This window comes from Sus scrofa, chromosome 5 (assembly GCF_054392235.1).
Source record: "Sus scrofa isolate SSC_HxYL_T2T_F1_AM1 chromosome 5, Sscrofa_HxYL_maternal_Yorkshire_Landrace_v2.0, whole genome shotgun sequence".
Lineage (NCBI taxonomy): Eukaryota > Metazoa > Chordata > Mammalia > Artiodactyla > Suidae > Sus > Sus scrofa.
The window spans coordinates 23,691,964-23,710,596 of NC_139387.1; the positions used below are offsets into that span (position 1 = coordinate 23,691,964).

Sequence of the window (18,633 nt, forward strand, 5' to 3'; positions counted from 1 at the left end):
ATGGGAAATCTATATCAAAAGCCATAAAAATATAAAAACTTGTCTACCTACAACTAAGAATTTCTCGTAGAGGAATTATCTGGAGTATAAGCAGTCATGTGTGCAAAGATATTTACATAAAAACTTTACAGTAGTATTTTTTTATTACAAAAAATGTGAACATAAGTTTCCAAACTGGTGGTAATTATTATAAAAGAGAGATTAACTTATATAAATTCAGTCATTAAAAATTGCTATAAATCTCCATGTGTTAATAATTAAGGACGACCATAACAGGTTGGATGAAATGTTAGATTACCTCAGTTTTTGTAGGTTTACTTATGCACTTAAGTCTGAGTGAGAAAATCTCGGACACTACTTTTATAAAATAACTTACAATGGTAATCTCCATGTCATTTTTTCCTTTTTACCTTTACATTTTTTCATAATATCCATGAACTACATAAGGAAAGGAGAGAAGATTTTATCTGCCAGTTTCACTGCCTTAGACTATATAGGAAAAAAATTAAACATTTCCTTGTTTGACTTATATTAGCCAGCACCATCATGGTGTATCTAATATTATTCTTTCATTTTCTTGTCCTTAAGGGCACTGTCCCCACTGCCATAAGGTTAACGACCAAAATTTTATATTAATATTCCTTGGTGACTTTCAAACCTGGGTCTCCATGGACTCTTTTGTTTTTTGACTTTAATGATTCTTGTTATAGGTGGAATACATAAATTAACAAGCCACACTATTTGGTGCCAAATATGTTCTCCTAACCAATGAGTTTAAAAGATTGACTAACCCTGATCACTCTATAGCCTATGATATACCCAGCCCTTTAGAACAGCCATTACTTTATTTTAGCTAGCAAGAGGAGTATATATTCCTGGTGTTAAATGGCACAGTTTTCTCACAGAAGTTCTATGGAATAGGAAGTACATGGTGTGATATATGATATAGGAGGGCTCTGGGTATTTCCAGGGAATTTCTAGCCAAGTGTGGTTTCCTCAGAAAACTTGGGTGTTCAGGTCTCCACTAGCATATTCCTGTTCAGTCTGTGTCTCATTACGAGAATGTTCAAATAAACTGTCAAGAGATGCCATGAAGTAACCTACAGCTTAAAGGGTGAGTATGAAAATGTTTCTGCCTCAGTTATTTTCACAGCATGTATGCATGAATTCTGGCAGAAGGTGGGAGGTGGATGGGAAATGTCATGATAGTTTTCTCTCTTTAAGCAAAAGGTTAGACTTCAATAACCAATATGGTTAGCATTTGAAGGGACTATACTTCAGTCATTTATGAGATACAGTTTTTGTTCTAGAATGAAAGCCCCAGAAATCATTAGCAGGCCTGGTTGAGAAATATTCAGAAATAAAATATCCCACAAACACACATGGACACACAAAAAATAAAATCCAAGTGTACATACACACACACCAACTGCAGACTGCAGAAAATTTTATTCATTTTTTTCATCATTTGCACAAATAAAACACTCTGTTAAATACTTAAAGCAGGACTTCATCAATTTGAATAGGTTGGCATTGTTAAATATTTAATATTTACGTAAGACTGGATTAAGATAAAAGCAAAATATTGATTATTAAAAATGAAATAGTTTCAAGGCCCAAACAAAACTGAGTCAAATACCAAGAGAACTACTGGGAGGTGAAGTGATTTCATGAAAAAGAAAAAAAAACAGAACAGAGTTTCTCAATGTCAGCTATGGTCACCATCAGATGATAATGCACTGTTGAAGAGGGTATTAGCTTTCCATTAAACTTTATCTATCCTGAGCCTCAATTAATATCCCTCCCTGTGATGGCATCTGGCTAGAATGGGGACTTCGTCCTGTATACTGAGCCTATAGTAGAGTAGGTAGGGTTTACTTGCTCAGATCAAAGAAAGACATTGTTCAAAACTCTGTGAAATAAACAGAGAAAGACAAACACTGTATGATCTCACTTATATGTGGACTCTATAAAGCAAAAATAAACAAACAAACCAGACTCACAGATTCAGAGAACAGACTGGTGGTTTCAGAGGTGAGGAGTGTGGAGTAGGAGGAGAAATGGTAGAAGGGGCTCAAAGGATAGAAACTTCAGCTAAAAAGTAAGTCAGTCATGGGGATGGAATTTACAGCATGGTGACTACAGTTACTAATAATGTATTGCATATTTGAAAGTAAGAAAGTAGATCTTAAAAGTCCTCATCACAAGGAAAAAAATGTTTGGTAACTATATAAAGTGATGGATGTTAACGATAGTTAATGTGATGATATTTCACAAAGTGTACAAACATTGAATTATTACGTTGCTTACCTGAAAGTAATATAATGTTAAAATGTAGCTATACCTTAATTAAAAAAAAAATTCCTTGGTCATATGTGGACAATGCTAAAGGAACAATGAATTATTTTAAAAATTAGTAAATAAAGGGAAATTTTCTTTAAAAAAAGAAAAAGCTCTGATAGTACATGTATGAGTACTTTCTGAGAAAAATATTCTAAAAACACAAGAAAATGGCTTATTCCTAGGAGATCCATTTTGTATTCAGTAAACGCAAAAGACTGGAGTCCTGAGGACATTACTTACAGGTTAGAAAACTATGATAATCTATCAGTATAATTGAGGATATGTGAGAAATGATTCTCACCGACCTTGATCTTATTAAGCCAGAATAATATAGTCCCTACTCTTCAGCCTTAATATTTCACTGAAAGGAATATTGAACCATAATGGAAGAATCAATATACAAACAGGAATGAAAAACAAAATAGAAAATTAGCTAGCTGCACTTTGGTGATGTGCAGCCCCATCAGCCACATCAATTGACTGACTGAACACATTTAGTTTTTTCCCTCAAGTGCACAATCACATCCGATGCATAAATATATGTTACTCCTTCTCCTCTTGGCATCTCAAGTATCTTGGTTTTGACCATGAATTATATAGTAATAGTACCTTTGTTTAAATTACCAATACAAATAATGTTGTCATGAAACCAAGATATTCAGGTAAATGTGCATCAATAACCAGAGTGCAGTGATTCAGGCCAGGACTCTGGAGCCCTTCTGGGTGACTACTATTCATCTAGGAAACAGTGGACATAGACTTTAGCTCTCTGTGCCCCATTTTTCCCATTTTTAAAATTGAGAACATATAAATCCCTACCTCACAGGATATCATAACGCTTGTATGGATGACATCTGTAATATACTTAGACCAGTGCCTGGACCATAGCAAGAGATGTGTGAGTATGTTATTATTATGATTGTATGGTAATACATTTATATTATATTTATATTGAATCAATTCATAGGAAAATACATAATGGAGTGCTTTATCAAAACTGTGAGGTTGAAAGCCAGAGAGTAAGCCACTGAGAAATAAATGCAAAATGTAAAAATAGAGGCAAAAATGTGGACTTGAAAGAAATGAAACAGGAGGAAAGAGAGGTTCATGGGGAGGATATTCAGCAACTTTTGTCTTGACTTCTCCTCCAAAATATGGTGTGTAAATATGTTTCAATCAAATATGCTTCAATATGTTTCAAAATATATTTCAAGTGATTAAATGAAGCATCAACATACAGCTTTTATATCCTGCAGAAGTTGATACATTATACTCTGCATTACCTCACAAGATGATGAAAGTGTAACAAAGTAACCAGGTTGTACTGCACAATGTAATCCAGGAAGTAACATAAGATATAGGAACTGAAGCTTTGACTAGAACCACAAAACTACAAATGTGGATGTTTTAGAGTCAAAACGAGTTTTGCCCTGAAAATGAATGATCACTCATTAGAAAGCAAATATAAAAAATTAAAATATAAAAAATTCTTAAGAAAGGATTGAAATGTCCTGTTTGGATTCTAGTATAAAATTTTATTTTAGGATTTAAATAATTCCCAAACTTTAAAGCAAAGGAATGAACTGAAGTTAATTTATGTTTTTAAAACTTTGCTTAAGAACTGAAGGAAAACATTTGGCAGAATTATAAACTACCTATAAAATATAAAATGAAAAATAAATTTAATATAGTAAAAAAAGCACAACCCACGGTAGGAGCTAAAAATACTTAATTCATTATAAGTGAATTTTAAGAGGTTCTAAAGAAAAAGTTAGTCTGTAATTCAAAAACTAAAGTTTATAATTAATTTCACTTGTCATTATGTATAAATAGACTGGGGAGCTCAGCTCACTGTAAAATAGGAAATGCAGTCCTCACATCAACAAGTAAAACTCACGGGTGCTGGATGAGTCAAATATACAAGAGAGTGCTCATCACTAGGATGATGGTGTCATTGAATTCTGCACTTCAAATCTCTCTGATATTTACATGTAGGGCTGGCAAAATCCAGGAGTCACTGATGGGAAACCACACTGCAATAACAACATTCATCCTTCTGGGACTGACAGAAGATCCTCGGCTGCAGCTCTTGCTTTTCCTTTTTCTATTTCTCACCTACATATTGTGTGTAACCGGAAATCTGACCATCATCACCCTCACCCTGCTGGATCCCCACCTTAAAACCCCCATGTATTTTTTCCTCCAAAATTTCTCTTTCCTAGAAATCTCATTTACAACTGCCTGTATTCCAAGATTCCTATACAATATATCAACTGGGGACAGAACAATTACCTATAATGCATGTTTCATTCAATTGTTTTTTACAGATCTCTTTGGGGTAATTGAATTCTTTCTCTTGGCAACCATGGCATGTGATCGCTATGTGGCCATCTGCAAACCCCTGCATTATACGACAATCATGAGCAACACACTCTGCAAAACAATGGCTGTCTGCTGTTGGGGGGCAGCACTTCTGATTATCCTCCCTCCACTCAGCTTAGGTTTTCATCTGGAATTCTGTGATTCTAATCTCATTGATCATTTTGCCTGTGATGCATCTCCTCTCCTGAAGATCTCATGCTCAGACACCTGGTTAATTGAGCAGATGGTTATAGCCTGTGCTGTGCTGACCTTTATCATCACTCTTGTATGTGTAGTTCTCTCCTACATAAATATCATCAGGACGATTCTAAAATTCCCTTCTGCCCAACAAAGAAAAAAAGCTTTTTCCACCTGTTCTTCCCACATGATTGTCGTTTCCATCACCTATGGCAGCTGCATCTTCATCTACATCAAACCATCTGCCAAAGAAGAGGTAAATCTCAATAAAGGAGTGGCATTGCTTATTTCTTCCATTTCGCCAATGCTGAATCCTTTTATATATACTCTGAGGAATAAGCAAGTTAAACAAGCCTTTCATGACTCACTCAAAAAAAACTGTATTTCTTTTAAGAAAGTAAAATGTATCTCTTGATATACCTACCCAAAAATGCACATCTACCTTATTTTTTTTCATAAAGCTAACAACCAATACTATATTTTCTTAGCTTATAGACCAATCAGGATGACCTCACTGGCATTTAATCATTCATTTTCACTTCAGTTCAAAAACTAAAGTACTAATTATTAATCATTGCTTTGTGAGGAACAAAATACATCATTTTTAATCCTGTACACAGAACCTATCATAATTAAGTCATTGATTTTTCTTCTTTTAGATGTTTTTCCCAGGGTTTTTAATAATATCAGTGTATAGATAACATTATTTAATAATGAATTATAATTGACATAAAATATTCTATTACTTTCAAGTGTACAGCATGATGACTATTTTTATACATGATGAAATGATCACCACAGTAAGTCTAGTTATCATCCATCTGTTGAGATGTCAACATAGTAATTAGGGAAAATTTTGAGCATTGGGACACCAATATAGTTGACATCTTAGATGAAATGGGAAATATCTTTGAAAGATACAAATTACAAACTTCACACAAAAAGAAACAGAACATTTGCATACATCTCTATTTTACAAACTGAATTAATACCTAAAAATCTTTTCACAAAGAAAACTCCAAAATTATGTTGCCTCATTGGTGAATCAAAGGGATAAATAATCCAATCTATGAAAATTCTTTCAAAACACATGAGGAAAGAATACTTTCTCATTTTAAGAAATCTACATAAATCAGATACTAATACTAGACAAAGAAATCACCATGAAAGTGTAGACCAATACCCCTCATGCTCATAGATGCAAGTATCTTTAACAATACTATCAAAACTCAATAATAAAAACCAAATAAATATGGTCAAGAATATTCAGTAGACACTTCATAAAGGAAGTTACAAGAATAGTTAATAGGCACAGGAAACGAGCTCAATAAAACCAATAATCAGAAAAATTCAAATTATAACTAAAATGACTCTCACCCTCATTAGAACAGCTACAGTTAGACTCCAGGCTGACAACATAAGTCAAACAAGGACAGAGAGCAGCTGGAACCATCATGCAGTGATGGTGGACACACATGAACTGATACGACCAGTTGGGAAAATATTCCGGCAGGTTCATATGAAGTTAAACCTAGTTACTGTATGTCTTATAAATGCTCTCCTAGTTATTTACTGAAGAAAAATGAAAACAGACATCCCCAAAATTAAATAGATGAATGTTTGTAGCACCCGGATTCATTCCACTCAAAAGTGTAAACATCCCAAATGTTCATCAAAGAACAGAGAAACCTATTTTGGTATATTCATACCATGGAAAACCACTCAATTGCCCAAAGGAATAAACCGCTAGAACAAAGAAAATGGAAAATTTCAAAAATATTATTCTGAATAAAAGATGTCACACATGCTGCATTTCATAGTTTTAACATTCTAAAACAACAACAACATTAACAAAATCCGTAGTGACAGAAGCAGGTGAGTGATCAAATGAGAACGGAATGCGTGTTCCCCTTTATGGCTCAGTGGATTAAGAACCCAACATAGGAGTTCCCGTCGTGGCGCAGTGGTTAACGAATCCGACTAGGAACCATGAGGTCGCGGGTTCGGTCCCTGCCCTTGCTCAGTGGGTTAACGATCCGGCGTTGCCGTGACCTGTGGTGTAGGTTGCAGACGCGGCTCGGATCCCGCGTTGCTGTGGCTCTGGCGTAGGCCGGTGGCTACAGCTCCGATTCAACCCCTAGCCTGGGAACCTCCATATGGGGCGGAAGCGGCCCAAGAAATAGCAACAACAACAACAACAGACCAAAAAGACAAAAAAAAAAAAAAAAAAAAAAGAACCCAACATAGCGGCCATGAGGATGCAGGCTTTAACCCTGGCCTCATGCAATGGGACAAGGGACTGGCATTACTCAAGCTGTGGTATAGGTCACAGCTGCTGCTTGGATCCAGCATTGCTGTGGTTGTGCTGTAGGCCTTGTAGCTGCAGCTCTGATTCAACCTCTACCCCAGGAACTTCTGAGAGATCAGAATGGAGTGCACTGTCTCCAAAGCATCATGAGGGGATGTTTTGGGATGATAAAGAACTTTCATATATCTTGTGGTGTGGTGATTACTTATATGGATTTATTTTTTAAAACTTCTCAAACTTTACCTTCTTAAATGGATATATTATCTTTTTATCAATTATACCTCAATAATGTTGATTAAAAGGCAAAGAAAATGAGCAAAATAACCTCAAGAGGAGCTTCACATAAAGAAATACTTAAATGGCAATTAAGAACATGAAACATAGGGCGTTCCCCTCGTGGTGCAGCGGAAACGAATCTGACTAGGAACCATGAGGTTGTGGGTGTGATTCCTGGCCTCGCTCAGTGAGTTAAGGATCCTGCATTGCCATGAGCTATGGTGTAGGTTGCAGATGCAGCTCAGATCTGGCATTGCTGGGGATCTGGTATTGCTGTGGCCTTGGCATAGGCCGTCTGCAACAGCTCCAATTAGACCCCTAGCCTGGGAACCTCCATATGCCACAGGTGCGGCCCTAAAGAGACATAAGACAAAAAAACAAAAAACAAAAAAAAGAACATGGACCACAGATATGATTATAGGCACACATACAGGCACCCATCCACAGTGCTAATGAAATGTGGTATACTTAACACACTACTCACAGGAGTGTAACTGATACAAGCACTTTGTAAAATATACTACATGACGAGCAAATAAAATCTTAGGTATGTTACCACCAGAAATGTATGCATATGTAAATAAAAATTATATATAAGAGCTTCTTTCTGGACTATTAAAAATAAGCAAGATATGACAACTTCAATGGACATCACCAGCAATACAAATAAACTTTGGCTTGCTTATACACTGAGTCAACCTACGGCGTCAAAAAAGATCAAGCTATTGCTCTATCTTACAACTTTTTCGATGTCACAAACACTCCAAAAAATGTTGCACAAAATAAGATGGATACAGAGGCATAGCATATTAATTCCTTTAGATGAAGCTCATAAACAAGCCAGAGTAAAATATAATAAGAGAACTTAGAACAATGGCTACCTTTGGTAGAATCTTGACTGATAGAGAATTACCTTGACTCTTGGTGAAATTCTATATCTTTATCCGGGTGGTGGTTATATATATTTATAAGGAATTATTAACCAGTAAAATTTAATTCTGCACCCTTATTACACTTTTTGTTATGAGTTATGTGATATATATCAATATATTATTAAAGAGAAACTGAGAAATTTTCAGGAAAACAAAAACTAAGTGAATTCATCACAGTATACCTATACTAAAAGAAAAAAAAAACAATAAATTGATTTTACAACTAAGAAAAATAGTAACATGTACTCTTAAAGATGCCATGAGAAATGAAGAACACTGGATGAGACAATAAATTGGAAAGTTAAATACATATCATCTACAAAATAAAAATACCTCTCAGGGTTTAAATATATGGACATTTTTAAAACAGGCATTTCTCAGAAAGTTAGATTTTTGACATAACTGCTAAAAAGATTGACTTTTTTAAAAAAATAAATTGTCTGTATGCTGGAATAAAGAATAAAGAGAGTGTCATAATAAATGTATTGTCTTATTATCATTTCAGATTCTTTGAAAGTGGCCAAGCTAGATGGACATCTTTTAAGTCCTTGAAGGGATTAATCCAATTTAGAAAATACCAATGCAGGCTTTAGTTTTTGAAAACAAACAAACAAAAAATCCAAATTCTAGCCAAACATCAACTATCCTCTACTTGAAAATAAAGGTGGTGGAGTGTTCATGACTTTGATTGTGGCTATGGTTTCGGAGATGTAGGTATAGGTGTAAACTCAGCTAACTGTCTTCATTGAATATGTGCATTTTTATATATCAAGTATACATACCAGGAAAGCTGCTGGGAACAAAAAAAGAATATACAGAATTAAAACTTGGGGAGGATGATTTTGTAATCTTCTTTATACATATAATGCACAAGGGTGAGAGAATTTTGTTTCACAAATTAACATTCTAGAACTAATTTCTAAGGACACTAAGCCTATATATTGTAAGAATCTATATATTGTAAGAATTATTACCATCTAAATTTGGAATATCTCTACCTAGGAAGTTTTATTACCAGAGTATCTATAGTGTTTGATCTTAAATGGCCTGTTTTAGATGGCATATTTAAGTACTTGGTATTGGAAAAAGAATAGGAGGTAAATTTTCTTTTTTTATAATGATTTTAATTTTTTCCATTATAACTGATTTACGGTGTTTTGTCTATTTTCTACTGTACAGCAAGGTGACCCAGTCACACATACACATATACATTTTTTTTCACATTATCATGCTCCATCATAAGTGACTAGATATAGTTCCAAGTGCTATAAAACAGGATCTCACCGCTTATCCATTCCAAAGGCAATAGCTTGCATCTATTAACCCCAAATTCCCATTCCATCAAACTCCCTCCCCCTTGGCAACCACAAGTCTGTTCTCTATGTCCATAATTTTCTTTTCTGTGGAAAGGTTCATTTTTCATTAACAGTTTTAGGCCATGCAAAGGTGTCTTTCCCTGGTGGCACAGAAGGTTAAGGATCTGGCATTGACACTGCTGTGGCACCGGTGACATTTGTGGTGTCACTTTGATCCCTGGCCCCAGAGCTTTTACATCTTGGACATGACCCCCACCCCCCAAAAAAAAGAAGAAGAAGAAAGCTGGGAAAGAGGAAGGTATTCTATCTTAAAGGAACTGATTTTCTCCTTTGAGTGATATAACCATATGGCTTTGTTAACCAAGGGCTTAAATTTTAAGGCAATTTGGTTCAGAAAAAAATATTAGGAATGTGGTCAATATCAGGAAGAAAAACACAGTCCGTACACTTCATATGCTCTCCAAGTGGAGGTGCATTTAATATAGAATAATTCCTGAAAAGTTAAAAAAAACATGATTCATAGAATTTTTCAATGAAATATGCAAACTACTCAACTAATTTAAACAGTGAAACCAGTCAGATTTACAATCTTAAATAATTTTAATTATTTAAAAATCTATAATCTGGATGGAAAATGTATAATCCATACTTAAATAAAAATTAGATACACCCATTTACAATTAGATTGAAAAGATGGGTAGGCACTCTAATGCTTTATTTCTAAGACATGGACATTATTCAATAATTTATTTGTTTAATATCCTAAATTCCCTCCTCCCTAACCTTCCCCTGATGGGTGGATTTTGAACAAAGATATGATACCCTCAATCCATCCTGTTCCCTTTCCTCTGTTACACTAGCTTTTCTACAGACAGATTTCAGACTGTTTAAAATCTTGCAGTAAAAGGGTCCAAGGTGCTGGAGTGGATTTGGATTTCTAGCACTGCCTATCTGATAGCTATGACCAATTCAAGATACTCTTAGTGGAATGTTTAAAGCTGTGTTTTCAATACCTCTGTAATAAAACAGGTAGTTTACTCCATATTTACTTGCCTACTTTCTCTCTCTAGTTGACTCAGAACCCAAGCAAGGAATCAAGGTGCAATTCCTTCAGGTCCCATAATCTCAAGATGCCAATGAGTGACCCAAACACTTGTGTATAGAAGTGGTATTACACACTGGAAGTAAAGTGTGATTATATATCTCAAAATTCCAAAATGTAAGTGGCTTTTGCCTTAAGAATTCCTCTTCTGACAATATAAATTATGTTTACCAAAAAAAAGGATGTCTATATAAAATTTTTAACATATAATTTTACAAGTAAAATATGAGGAACTTTATTAAATAATGGTTTATCCATAGAGACTATAATGCACAAAATTATGATGCAAACCTATATTTTCACCATGTAAATATTAACAGTTGTTGGCTTAGAAACTACACATATATACAAATTTCAAACATATATATATTCAAATCAAAAATAGACACACACAAGAACATACATATCAATAATTATCTTAAATGTTAATGGACTAAACGCCCCAACCAAAAGACACAGACTGGCTGAATGGATACAAAAACAAGATTCATATATATGCTGTCTTCAAGAGACCCACTTCACTTCTAGGGACACACACAAATTGAAAGTGAGAGGATGGAAGAAAATATTTCATGCAAACGGGGACCAAAAGAAAGCTAGAGTACCAATACTCGTATCAGACAAAATAGACTTTAAAATGAAGAATATTTTAAGGGACAAAGAAGGACATTACATAATGATCAAAGGATCAATCCAAGAAGATGCTATAACAATTTTAAATATCTATGCACCCAACACAGGTTCACCACAATATATAAGGCAACTGCTAACAACCTTAAAAGGACAAATCAACAATGACACAATCATAGTGGGAAACTTTAACACCCCACTTACAGCAATGGACAGATCAACCAGACCGAAAATCAATAAGGAAACACAGCCCCTGAATGAAGCATTAGACCAGATGGACTTCATAGATATTTATAGGACATTCCATCCAAAAGCAACAGAATACACATTCTTCTCAGGTGCACATGGAACATTCTCTAAGATTGATCACATCCTGGGCTACAAATCCAACCTCGGTAACTTTAAGAAAATTGAAATCATATCAAGCATCTTTTCTGACCACAATGCTATACAACTGGAAATCAACAACAAGAAAAAAAAAACTGCAAAAAACACAAACACGTGAAGACTCATCAACATGCTACTAAACAACCAATGGATCACTGAAGAAATCAAAGAGGAAATTAAAAAATACCTAGCAGCAAATGACAACAAAGAAACGACACTCCAAAACCTATGGGATGCAGAAAACGCCAATTCTAAGAGGAAAGTTTATGGCAGTACAAGCCCACCTCAGGAAACAAGAAAAAGCCCAAATAAACAAGCTAATTTTACATCTCAAGCAGCTCGAGAGAGAAGAACAGACAAGACCTAAAGTTAGTAGAAGGAAAGAAATCATAAAGATCAGGGCAGAAAGCAATGAAATAGAAACAAAGAAAACCATAGAAAAGATCAATGAAACGAAAAGCTGGTTCTTTGAAAAGATCAACAAAATTGATAAACCCTTAGCCAGACTTATCAAGCAAAAAAGAGAGAGGAATCAAATCAATACAATTAGAAATGAAAAAGGAGAAGTAACAAAGGACATCACAGAAATACAAAGGATCATAAGAGACTCCTATATGCAACTATATGCCAATAAAATGGAAAATCTAGAAGAAATGGACAAATTCTTAGAAAAGTACAATCTTCCAAGACTAAACCAAGATGCAGGAGAAAAGATGAATGGAGCCATAACAAGAACTGAAATTGAAACTGTGATTAAAAAACTTCCAACAAACAAAAGTCCAGGACCAGATGGCTTCACAGGCGAATTCTATCAAACATTTAGAGAAGAGCTAACACCGATTCTTATGAAACTATTTCAAAATATTGCAGAGGAAGGGATACTCCCAAACTCATTCTATGAGGCCACCATCACCCTGATACCAAAACCAGACAAAGATTCCACAAAAAAAGAAAACTACAGGCCAGTTTCACTGATGAACATCGATGCAAAAATCCTCAACAAAATACTAACAAACTGCATCCAACAATACATTAAAAGGATTGTATATCATGATCAAGTGGGATTTATCCCAGGGATGCAAGGGTTCTTCAATATCCACAAATCCATCAGTGTGATATACCACATTAACAAACTGAAGAATAAAAACCATAGGATCCTCTCAATAGATGTGGAAAAAGCCTTTGACAAAATCCAACACCCATTTCTGATAAAAACCTTTCAGAAAGTGGGCATAATGGGAACCTACCTTAACATGATAAAGGCAATATACGACAAACCCACAGCGAACATCATTCTCAATGGTGAAAAGCTGAAAGAATTCCCGCTGAGATCAGGAACAAGACAAGGATGTCCGCTCTCGCCACTCTTCTACATAGTTCTGGAAGTCCTAGCCACAGCAATCAGAGAGGTAAAAGAAATAACAGGAATCCAAATTGGAAAGGAAGAAGTAAAACTGTCCCTATTTGCAGATGACATGATACTATACCTAGAGAATCCTAAAGACTCTACTAGAAAACTGTTAGAGCTCATCCACGAATTTGGCAAAGTTGCAGGATACAAAATCAATACGCAGAAATCGACAGCGTTTCTACATACTAACAATGAAAGAGCAGAAAAGGAAATTAGGGAAGCATCCAAAAGAATAAAATACCTAGGAGTAAACCTACCTAAAGAGACAAAAGACCTGTACTCTGAAAATTATAAGCCACTGATGAGAGAAATCAAAGATGACACAAATAGATGGAAAGATATACCATGCTCCTGGATTGGAAGAGTTAATATTATCAAAATGACTATACTACCCAAGGCAATCTACAGATTCAATGCAATCCCTATCAAATTACCAAGGACATTTTTCACAGAACTCAAACAAAATATTTTCAAGTTTGGAAGCAAAAAAGACCCAGAATAGCCAAAGACATCCTGAAAAAGAAAAATGGAGCTGGAGGAATCAGGCTCCCGGACGTGACACTATACTACAAAGCAACAACCATCAAAGCTGCATGGTACTAGCACAAAGACAGAAATATAGATCAGTGGAACTGGACAAAAAGCCCAGAATTCAACCAACGCACCTACAGCCAACTCATCTATGGCAAAGGAGGCAAGGATATACAATGGAGAAAGGGCAGCTTGTTCAATAAGTGGTGCTGGGAAAGCTAGACAGCCATATGTCAAAGAATGAAATTAGAACACTCCCTAACACCATACACAAAAAGAAACTTCAAATGGATTCAAGACCTAGACAGAAGACCAGACACTATCAAACTCTTAGAGGAAAACATAGGCCACTCTCTGACATAAACAACAGCAATATCTTCTCAGATCCACCTATCAGACTACTGACAATAAAAACAAAAATAAAGAAATGGGACCTAATCAAACTTCAAAGTTTCTGCACAGCAAAGGAAACCCTAAACAACATGAAAAGACAACCCACACAATGTGAGAAAATCTTTGCAAGTGAATCCACTGACAAGGGATCCATCTCCAAAATTTACAAACACCTTCTACAGCTCCATACCAAAAAAACAAACAACCCCATCAAAAAATGGGCACAAGATCTAAGCAGACAGTTCTCCAAAGAAGTCATATGGATGGCTGAGAAACACATGAAAAGATGTTCAACATCACTAATTATTAGAGAAATGCCAATCAAAACCACCATGAGGTTACCACCTTACACCAGCCAGAATGGCCATCATCCAAAAGTCTAGAAACAAGAGGGGCTGGAGAGGGTCTGGAGAAAAAGGAACCCTCGTACACTGTTGGTGGGATTGTAAATTGGGGCAACCACTGTGGAAAGCAGTATGGAGATTCCTCAGAAAACTAAACAGAGAACTACCATTTGATCCAGCAATCCCACTCCTGGGCATCTATCCAGAGAAAACCATGACTCGCAAAGACACATGTACGCCAATGTTCACTGCAGCACTGTTTACAATAGCCAAAACATGGAGACAACCTAAATGTCCATCAACAGAGGAGTGGATCAAGAAGCTGTGGTACATATACACAATGGAATATTACTCAGCCATTAAAAAGAACAAAATACCAGCATGTTTAGCAACATGGATGGACCTAGAAACTATCATGCTAAGTGAAGTCAGCCATACAATGAGACACCAACATCAAATGCTATCACTGACATGTGGAATCTGAAAAAAGGACAGACGGAACTTCTTTGCAGAACAGATGCTGGCTCACAGACGTTGAAAAACTTATGGTCTCCAGAGGAGACAGTTTGGGGGCTTGGGGGTTGTGCTTGGGCTGTGGGATGGGAATCCTGTTAAATGAGATTGTTATGATCATTATACAGCTACAGATGTGATAAATTCATTTGAGAAATAAAAAAAAGAAAAAAAATTAAAACCAAAAAACAAAAATATTCATGAAGCAAATTTATTGTATTTTCGTAACACTTTGTTATCTATGAGTGGAAGAGTATCCACAAACATCTTTTCATCAGAAAGTTAGTATTTTGCACTAAGAATGTGTCCTTAAAATTGTTTATTCTCATCATCTCCAAGGACATGATTCCCAGTGCTGCCTGTGTTATGTATTTTGTCAAAATTCAGTGCACATCAGATCCTTTAGTCATGTTAGAACTTTAGTCACAAAGGAGACTTATTTATCCACACAGAGGGCTCCTGCTTATCCAAAAGAGCCTGAGATAATGAAATATTCATCTTCACTGTGTAAAAAATCTCTTTGCCAAGAGAGATCAGAAATTATCTTTTTCAAAATCTTCTAAGAATCATCTTATATTTCCCCAGACATTTAAAATAAATGACTTTTTTTCAGCTTTGAGATCAAAGAAATTGTTTCCTAGGTTGAAAAAGGAAGAGAATCTTTAATGAGAGGCTGTTGGCAAGTCAGAGAGCCCTACCCATCATAAAAAAACTGCCTGTGAATATGTATGTCTTCATGAGAAGGGCATCTGTGCACATATATGAGTCCACTTAAACTTTCAGTTTCATCTTTGGGACTATCAGGATTATACAGTCAACTAAAGCCATGATTACCTTCCATTAGAGTAAGTACATTCTTCTTTGGTAATTTCAGTTTCTTCCTTCATTCAACATTCTAGTTTCTCGGTTCCAGCAAAATATCACAATTTATTTATCTATCTATCTATCTATCTATCTATCTATTTATTTATTTATTTATTTATTTTCAGGGCCACACCTACAGCATATGGACATTCCCAGGCTAGGGATCGAATCTGAACAGAGCTATAGCTGCTAGCCAAAATCACAGCCACAGCAATGCAAGATCTAAGCTGTGTCAGTGATCTACACCACAGCTCAAGACAACACCAGATACTTAACCCACTGAATGAGGCCAAGGATGGATCCCTCATCTTCATGGATACTAGTCAGGTGTGTTACTGCTGAGCCACAAAAGGAACTACAGACTCATCTGTTTAAAAATCTGAGATAGCAATGAATTAATTTAGATAGCTCTGAAAAAGAAAAGAGTAGTTTGAAATGCTATTTAGTTTTAGAAGAGTGAAGGTTGAAGGGATTGGACTCAGTGGAAATGTGTATTCCACGCATAACTAGAGATCAATAGAGTTACCTGTTCACTCTTTTTAGCCTTAGTACCTACAGAAAAATCAGCCATATCTTAGTTTCTCAATAGATAAGACCTTCTGTGATTTAGGATGGATAGGGAAAGAAACACAAGAATGAGTGCCATGTTGAAAATCTTGAAATGTACACATCTAGAGGACTCTGGAAAGGAAACACTAAGAAAACAAAATCAGAATGCTTAAAAAGAGTAATGAGTGTTCACTGTGTCCTAGATGCAGCTCTAGATATTACATGTATTAATGACACGCATTACTCCTACACTAAGAAGTATACAGTATTTTTAATTTAAATTCTGCTACTGCAAAAATGCACAAGTTACACATGTTAAGCGAAGTGCCCAAGGACACTGAGAAAGGAAAAAGGCAAAGTCTAAACTCAACCCTCTAAATCTCATCTAGATGCCCAAGAATAACCTGAATGTTGAAGCCTCTCGACTGTAAGATGTATTTTTCCCACAGATATATATTTGAAAATCATCAGCTTATCTGAAGTTATTTTACGTAGGAGACTCTCCTACACAAAGAGCAGAGTGAAGGAAAAGACTGCCTCTAGAAACAGATTTCAGGCTGATCAACAGGCAGAATGATTTGCAAAAGAAAAGGCACCACGAAGGAGAATGAAAAAAAAACAGAGAGGTAGGAGAAATTCAGCAACATGTGAGAGAGTAGTAATTAAGCTGTCATCACTTTCATAAGTTAGAAGTTTACACAGAGAGTTTGAAGTAAATGAAGACTCGATTATGTTTAACGAGTGGAACATGAGGTGACCTTGTCTAGAGTAGTTAAATTGGTGAAAACATCAGATGAATTGAGGTATAAAGGGTTAAAAGGGCAAAAGGACACAATTATCACACAGATGGAATGTCACCCTCACGCTGATCAATTCTAACCGTAAAAAAAACCTATGGATACTTTCCTCCAATATTTCTCCTTCTTAGAGATTTCATTCACAACTACTTGTGTTCCCAGATTCTTGTACAGCGTATCCTCTGGGGACAACTCCATCACTCATAATGACCGTGCCAGTCAACTGTTGTTTACAGACCTCTTTGCAGGGACAGAATTTTTCCTCCTGGTCACCATGTCCTATGACCGCTATGTGGCCATCTGCAAACCCCTGCACTACACGGCCATCATGAACAGCCGAGGCTGCAAGAACTTCATCCTCTTCCGCTGGGTAGCAGCACTAATGATCACACTCCCACCAGTGAGGCTGGGTTTGGGCCTGGAATTCTGTGACTCGAATGTCGTGGATTGCTTTTGCTGTGACGCTTCTCCTCTCCTGAAGGTCTCTTGCTCAGACACACGGGGACAGAACAGATGGTGATAGCGTGTGCAGTGCTGAGGCCATCAGCACCGTTGTGCGTGTAGTTCTTTCCTACCTTTACATCGTCAAGACTATTCTAAGGTTTCCCTCTGCCCAGCAAACGAAGAAGGCCTTCTCCACCTGTTCTTCCCACATGATTGCGGTTTGCTTTACTTGGGGCAGCTCCATCTTCATCTACGTCAAACCCTCAGCCAAGAACGAGGCAGCTATTAATAAAGGAATTCACTCCATATTACCTCTATGTCACCAATGTTGAATCCCTTCATTTACACACAGAGAAACAAGCAAGTGAAGCAAGCTTTCCTTGACTTGATTAAAAAAGCTGAACTCCTGTCAAAGATGGAAAGGGAAACTGAATGAATAAATCCAAGTCAAACGAAGCTTGGAGAGGCACAAAACCTCAAGTTTCAGATACTATTTATTATCTCTATATCACTTATTCTCCAGTCATCATCCCATGAGCCCTTCTTTGTAAACTCACTTACTCTGAACTCTGACTACTCCAACATTTGCTCTTCATCAAAACTAAACTCTGGATGATGATGTTTACTCTACCTGGCAGAAATTTCTGTGTGTCTTAGCCCTAGCCATCATCCCTGGAAACACAGTGGACCACATTTTTCTCCCATACCGTTAGGTGTGGCCATGCAGTCTTCTTTCTTCTTTCTTTCTAGTTGGTAAATTTTTCATTATGAAGTAAAATTGTGCTTCCAGAACGGGTGAAAAAATAGTGCAGACATTGCCCAGATACCTTTCAGCCAGCTCCCCCTAACGGTAAGCACCCTGCATAATCATAGTTCAATTACTCACGCTATGGAAGCAACACTGTATACAAACACTAATGACTGAAATACACAT

The 18,633-nt window shown here is 36.2% G+C and overlaps 2 protein-coding genes across 8 annotated transcripts in view; one reads left to right on the forward strand and one right to left on the reverse strand.

The window, feature by feature from the left end:
• The window catches only part of LOC110255239 (olfactory receptor 6C1-like), a 371,689-nt gene that overhangs the window by 240,021 nt on the left and 113,035 nt on the right, over positions 1 to 18,633 (reverse strand). The window lies entirely within an intron of this gene.
• On the forward strand, positions 4,364 to 18,031 carry LOC102166430 (olfactory receptor 6C68-like). Its single transcript, XM_085024866.1, has 4 exons — positions 4,364 to 5,299; positions 16,848 to 16,885; positions 17,418 to 17,660; positions 17,737 to 18,031. Exons 1-4 carry the CDS (start codon positions 4,364 to 4,366, stop codon positions 18,029 to 18,031), a joined length of 1,512 nt encoding a protein of 503 aa, XP_084880992.1.

Bases quoted from the DNA above. Each gene is read 5' to 3' on its own strand.
- LOC102166430 (XM_085024866.1), top strand. From the start codon at position 4,364: ATGGGAAACCACACTGCAATAACAACATTCATCCTTCTGGGACTGACA. The intron at 5,300-16,847 runs GTAAAATGTATC...AATCTCATCTAG, and splicing joins ACTGTATTTCTTTTAAGAAA to ATGCCCAAGAATAACCTGAA. The intron at 17,661-17,736 runs GCTGGGTTTGGG...CCTCTCCTGAAG, and splicing joins ATCACACTCCCACCAGTGAG to GTCTCTTGCTCAGACACACG.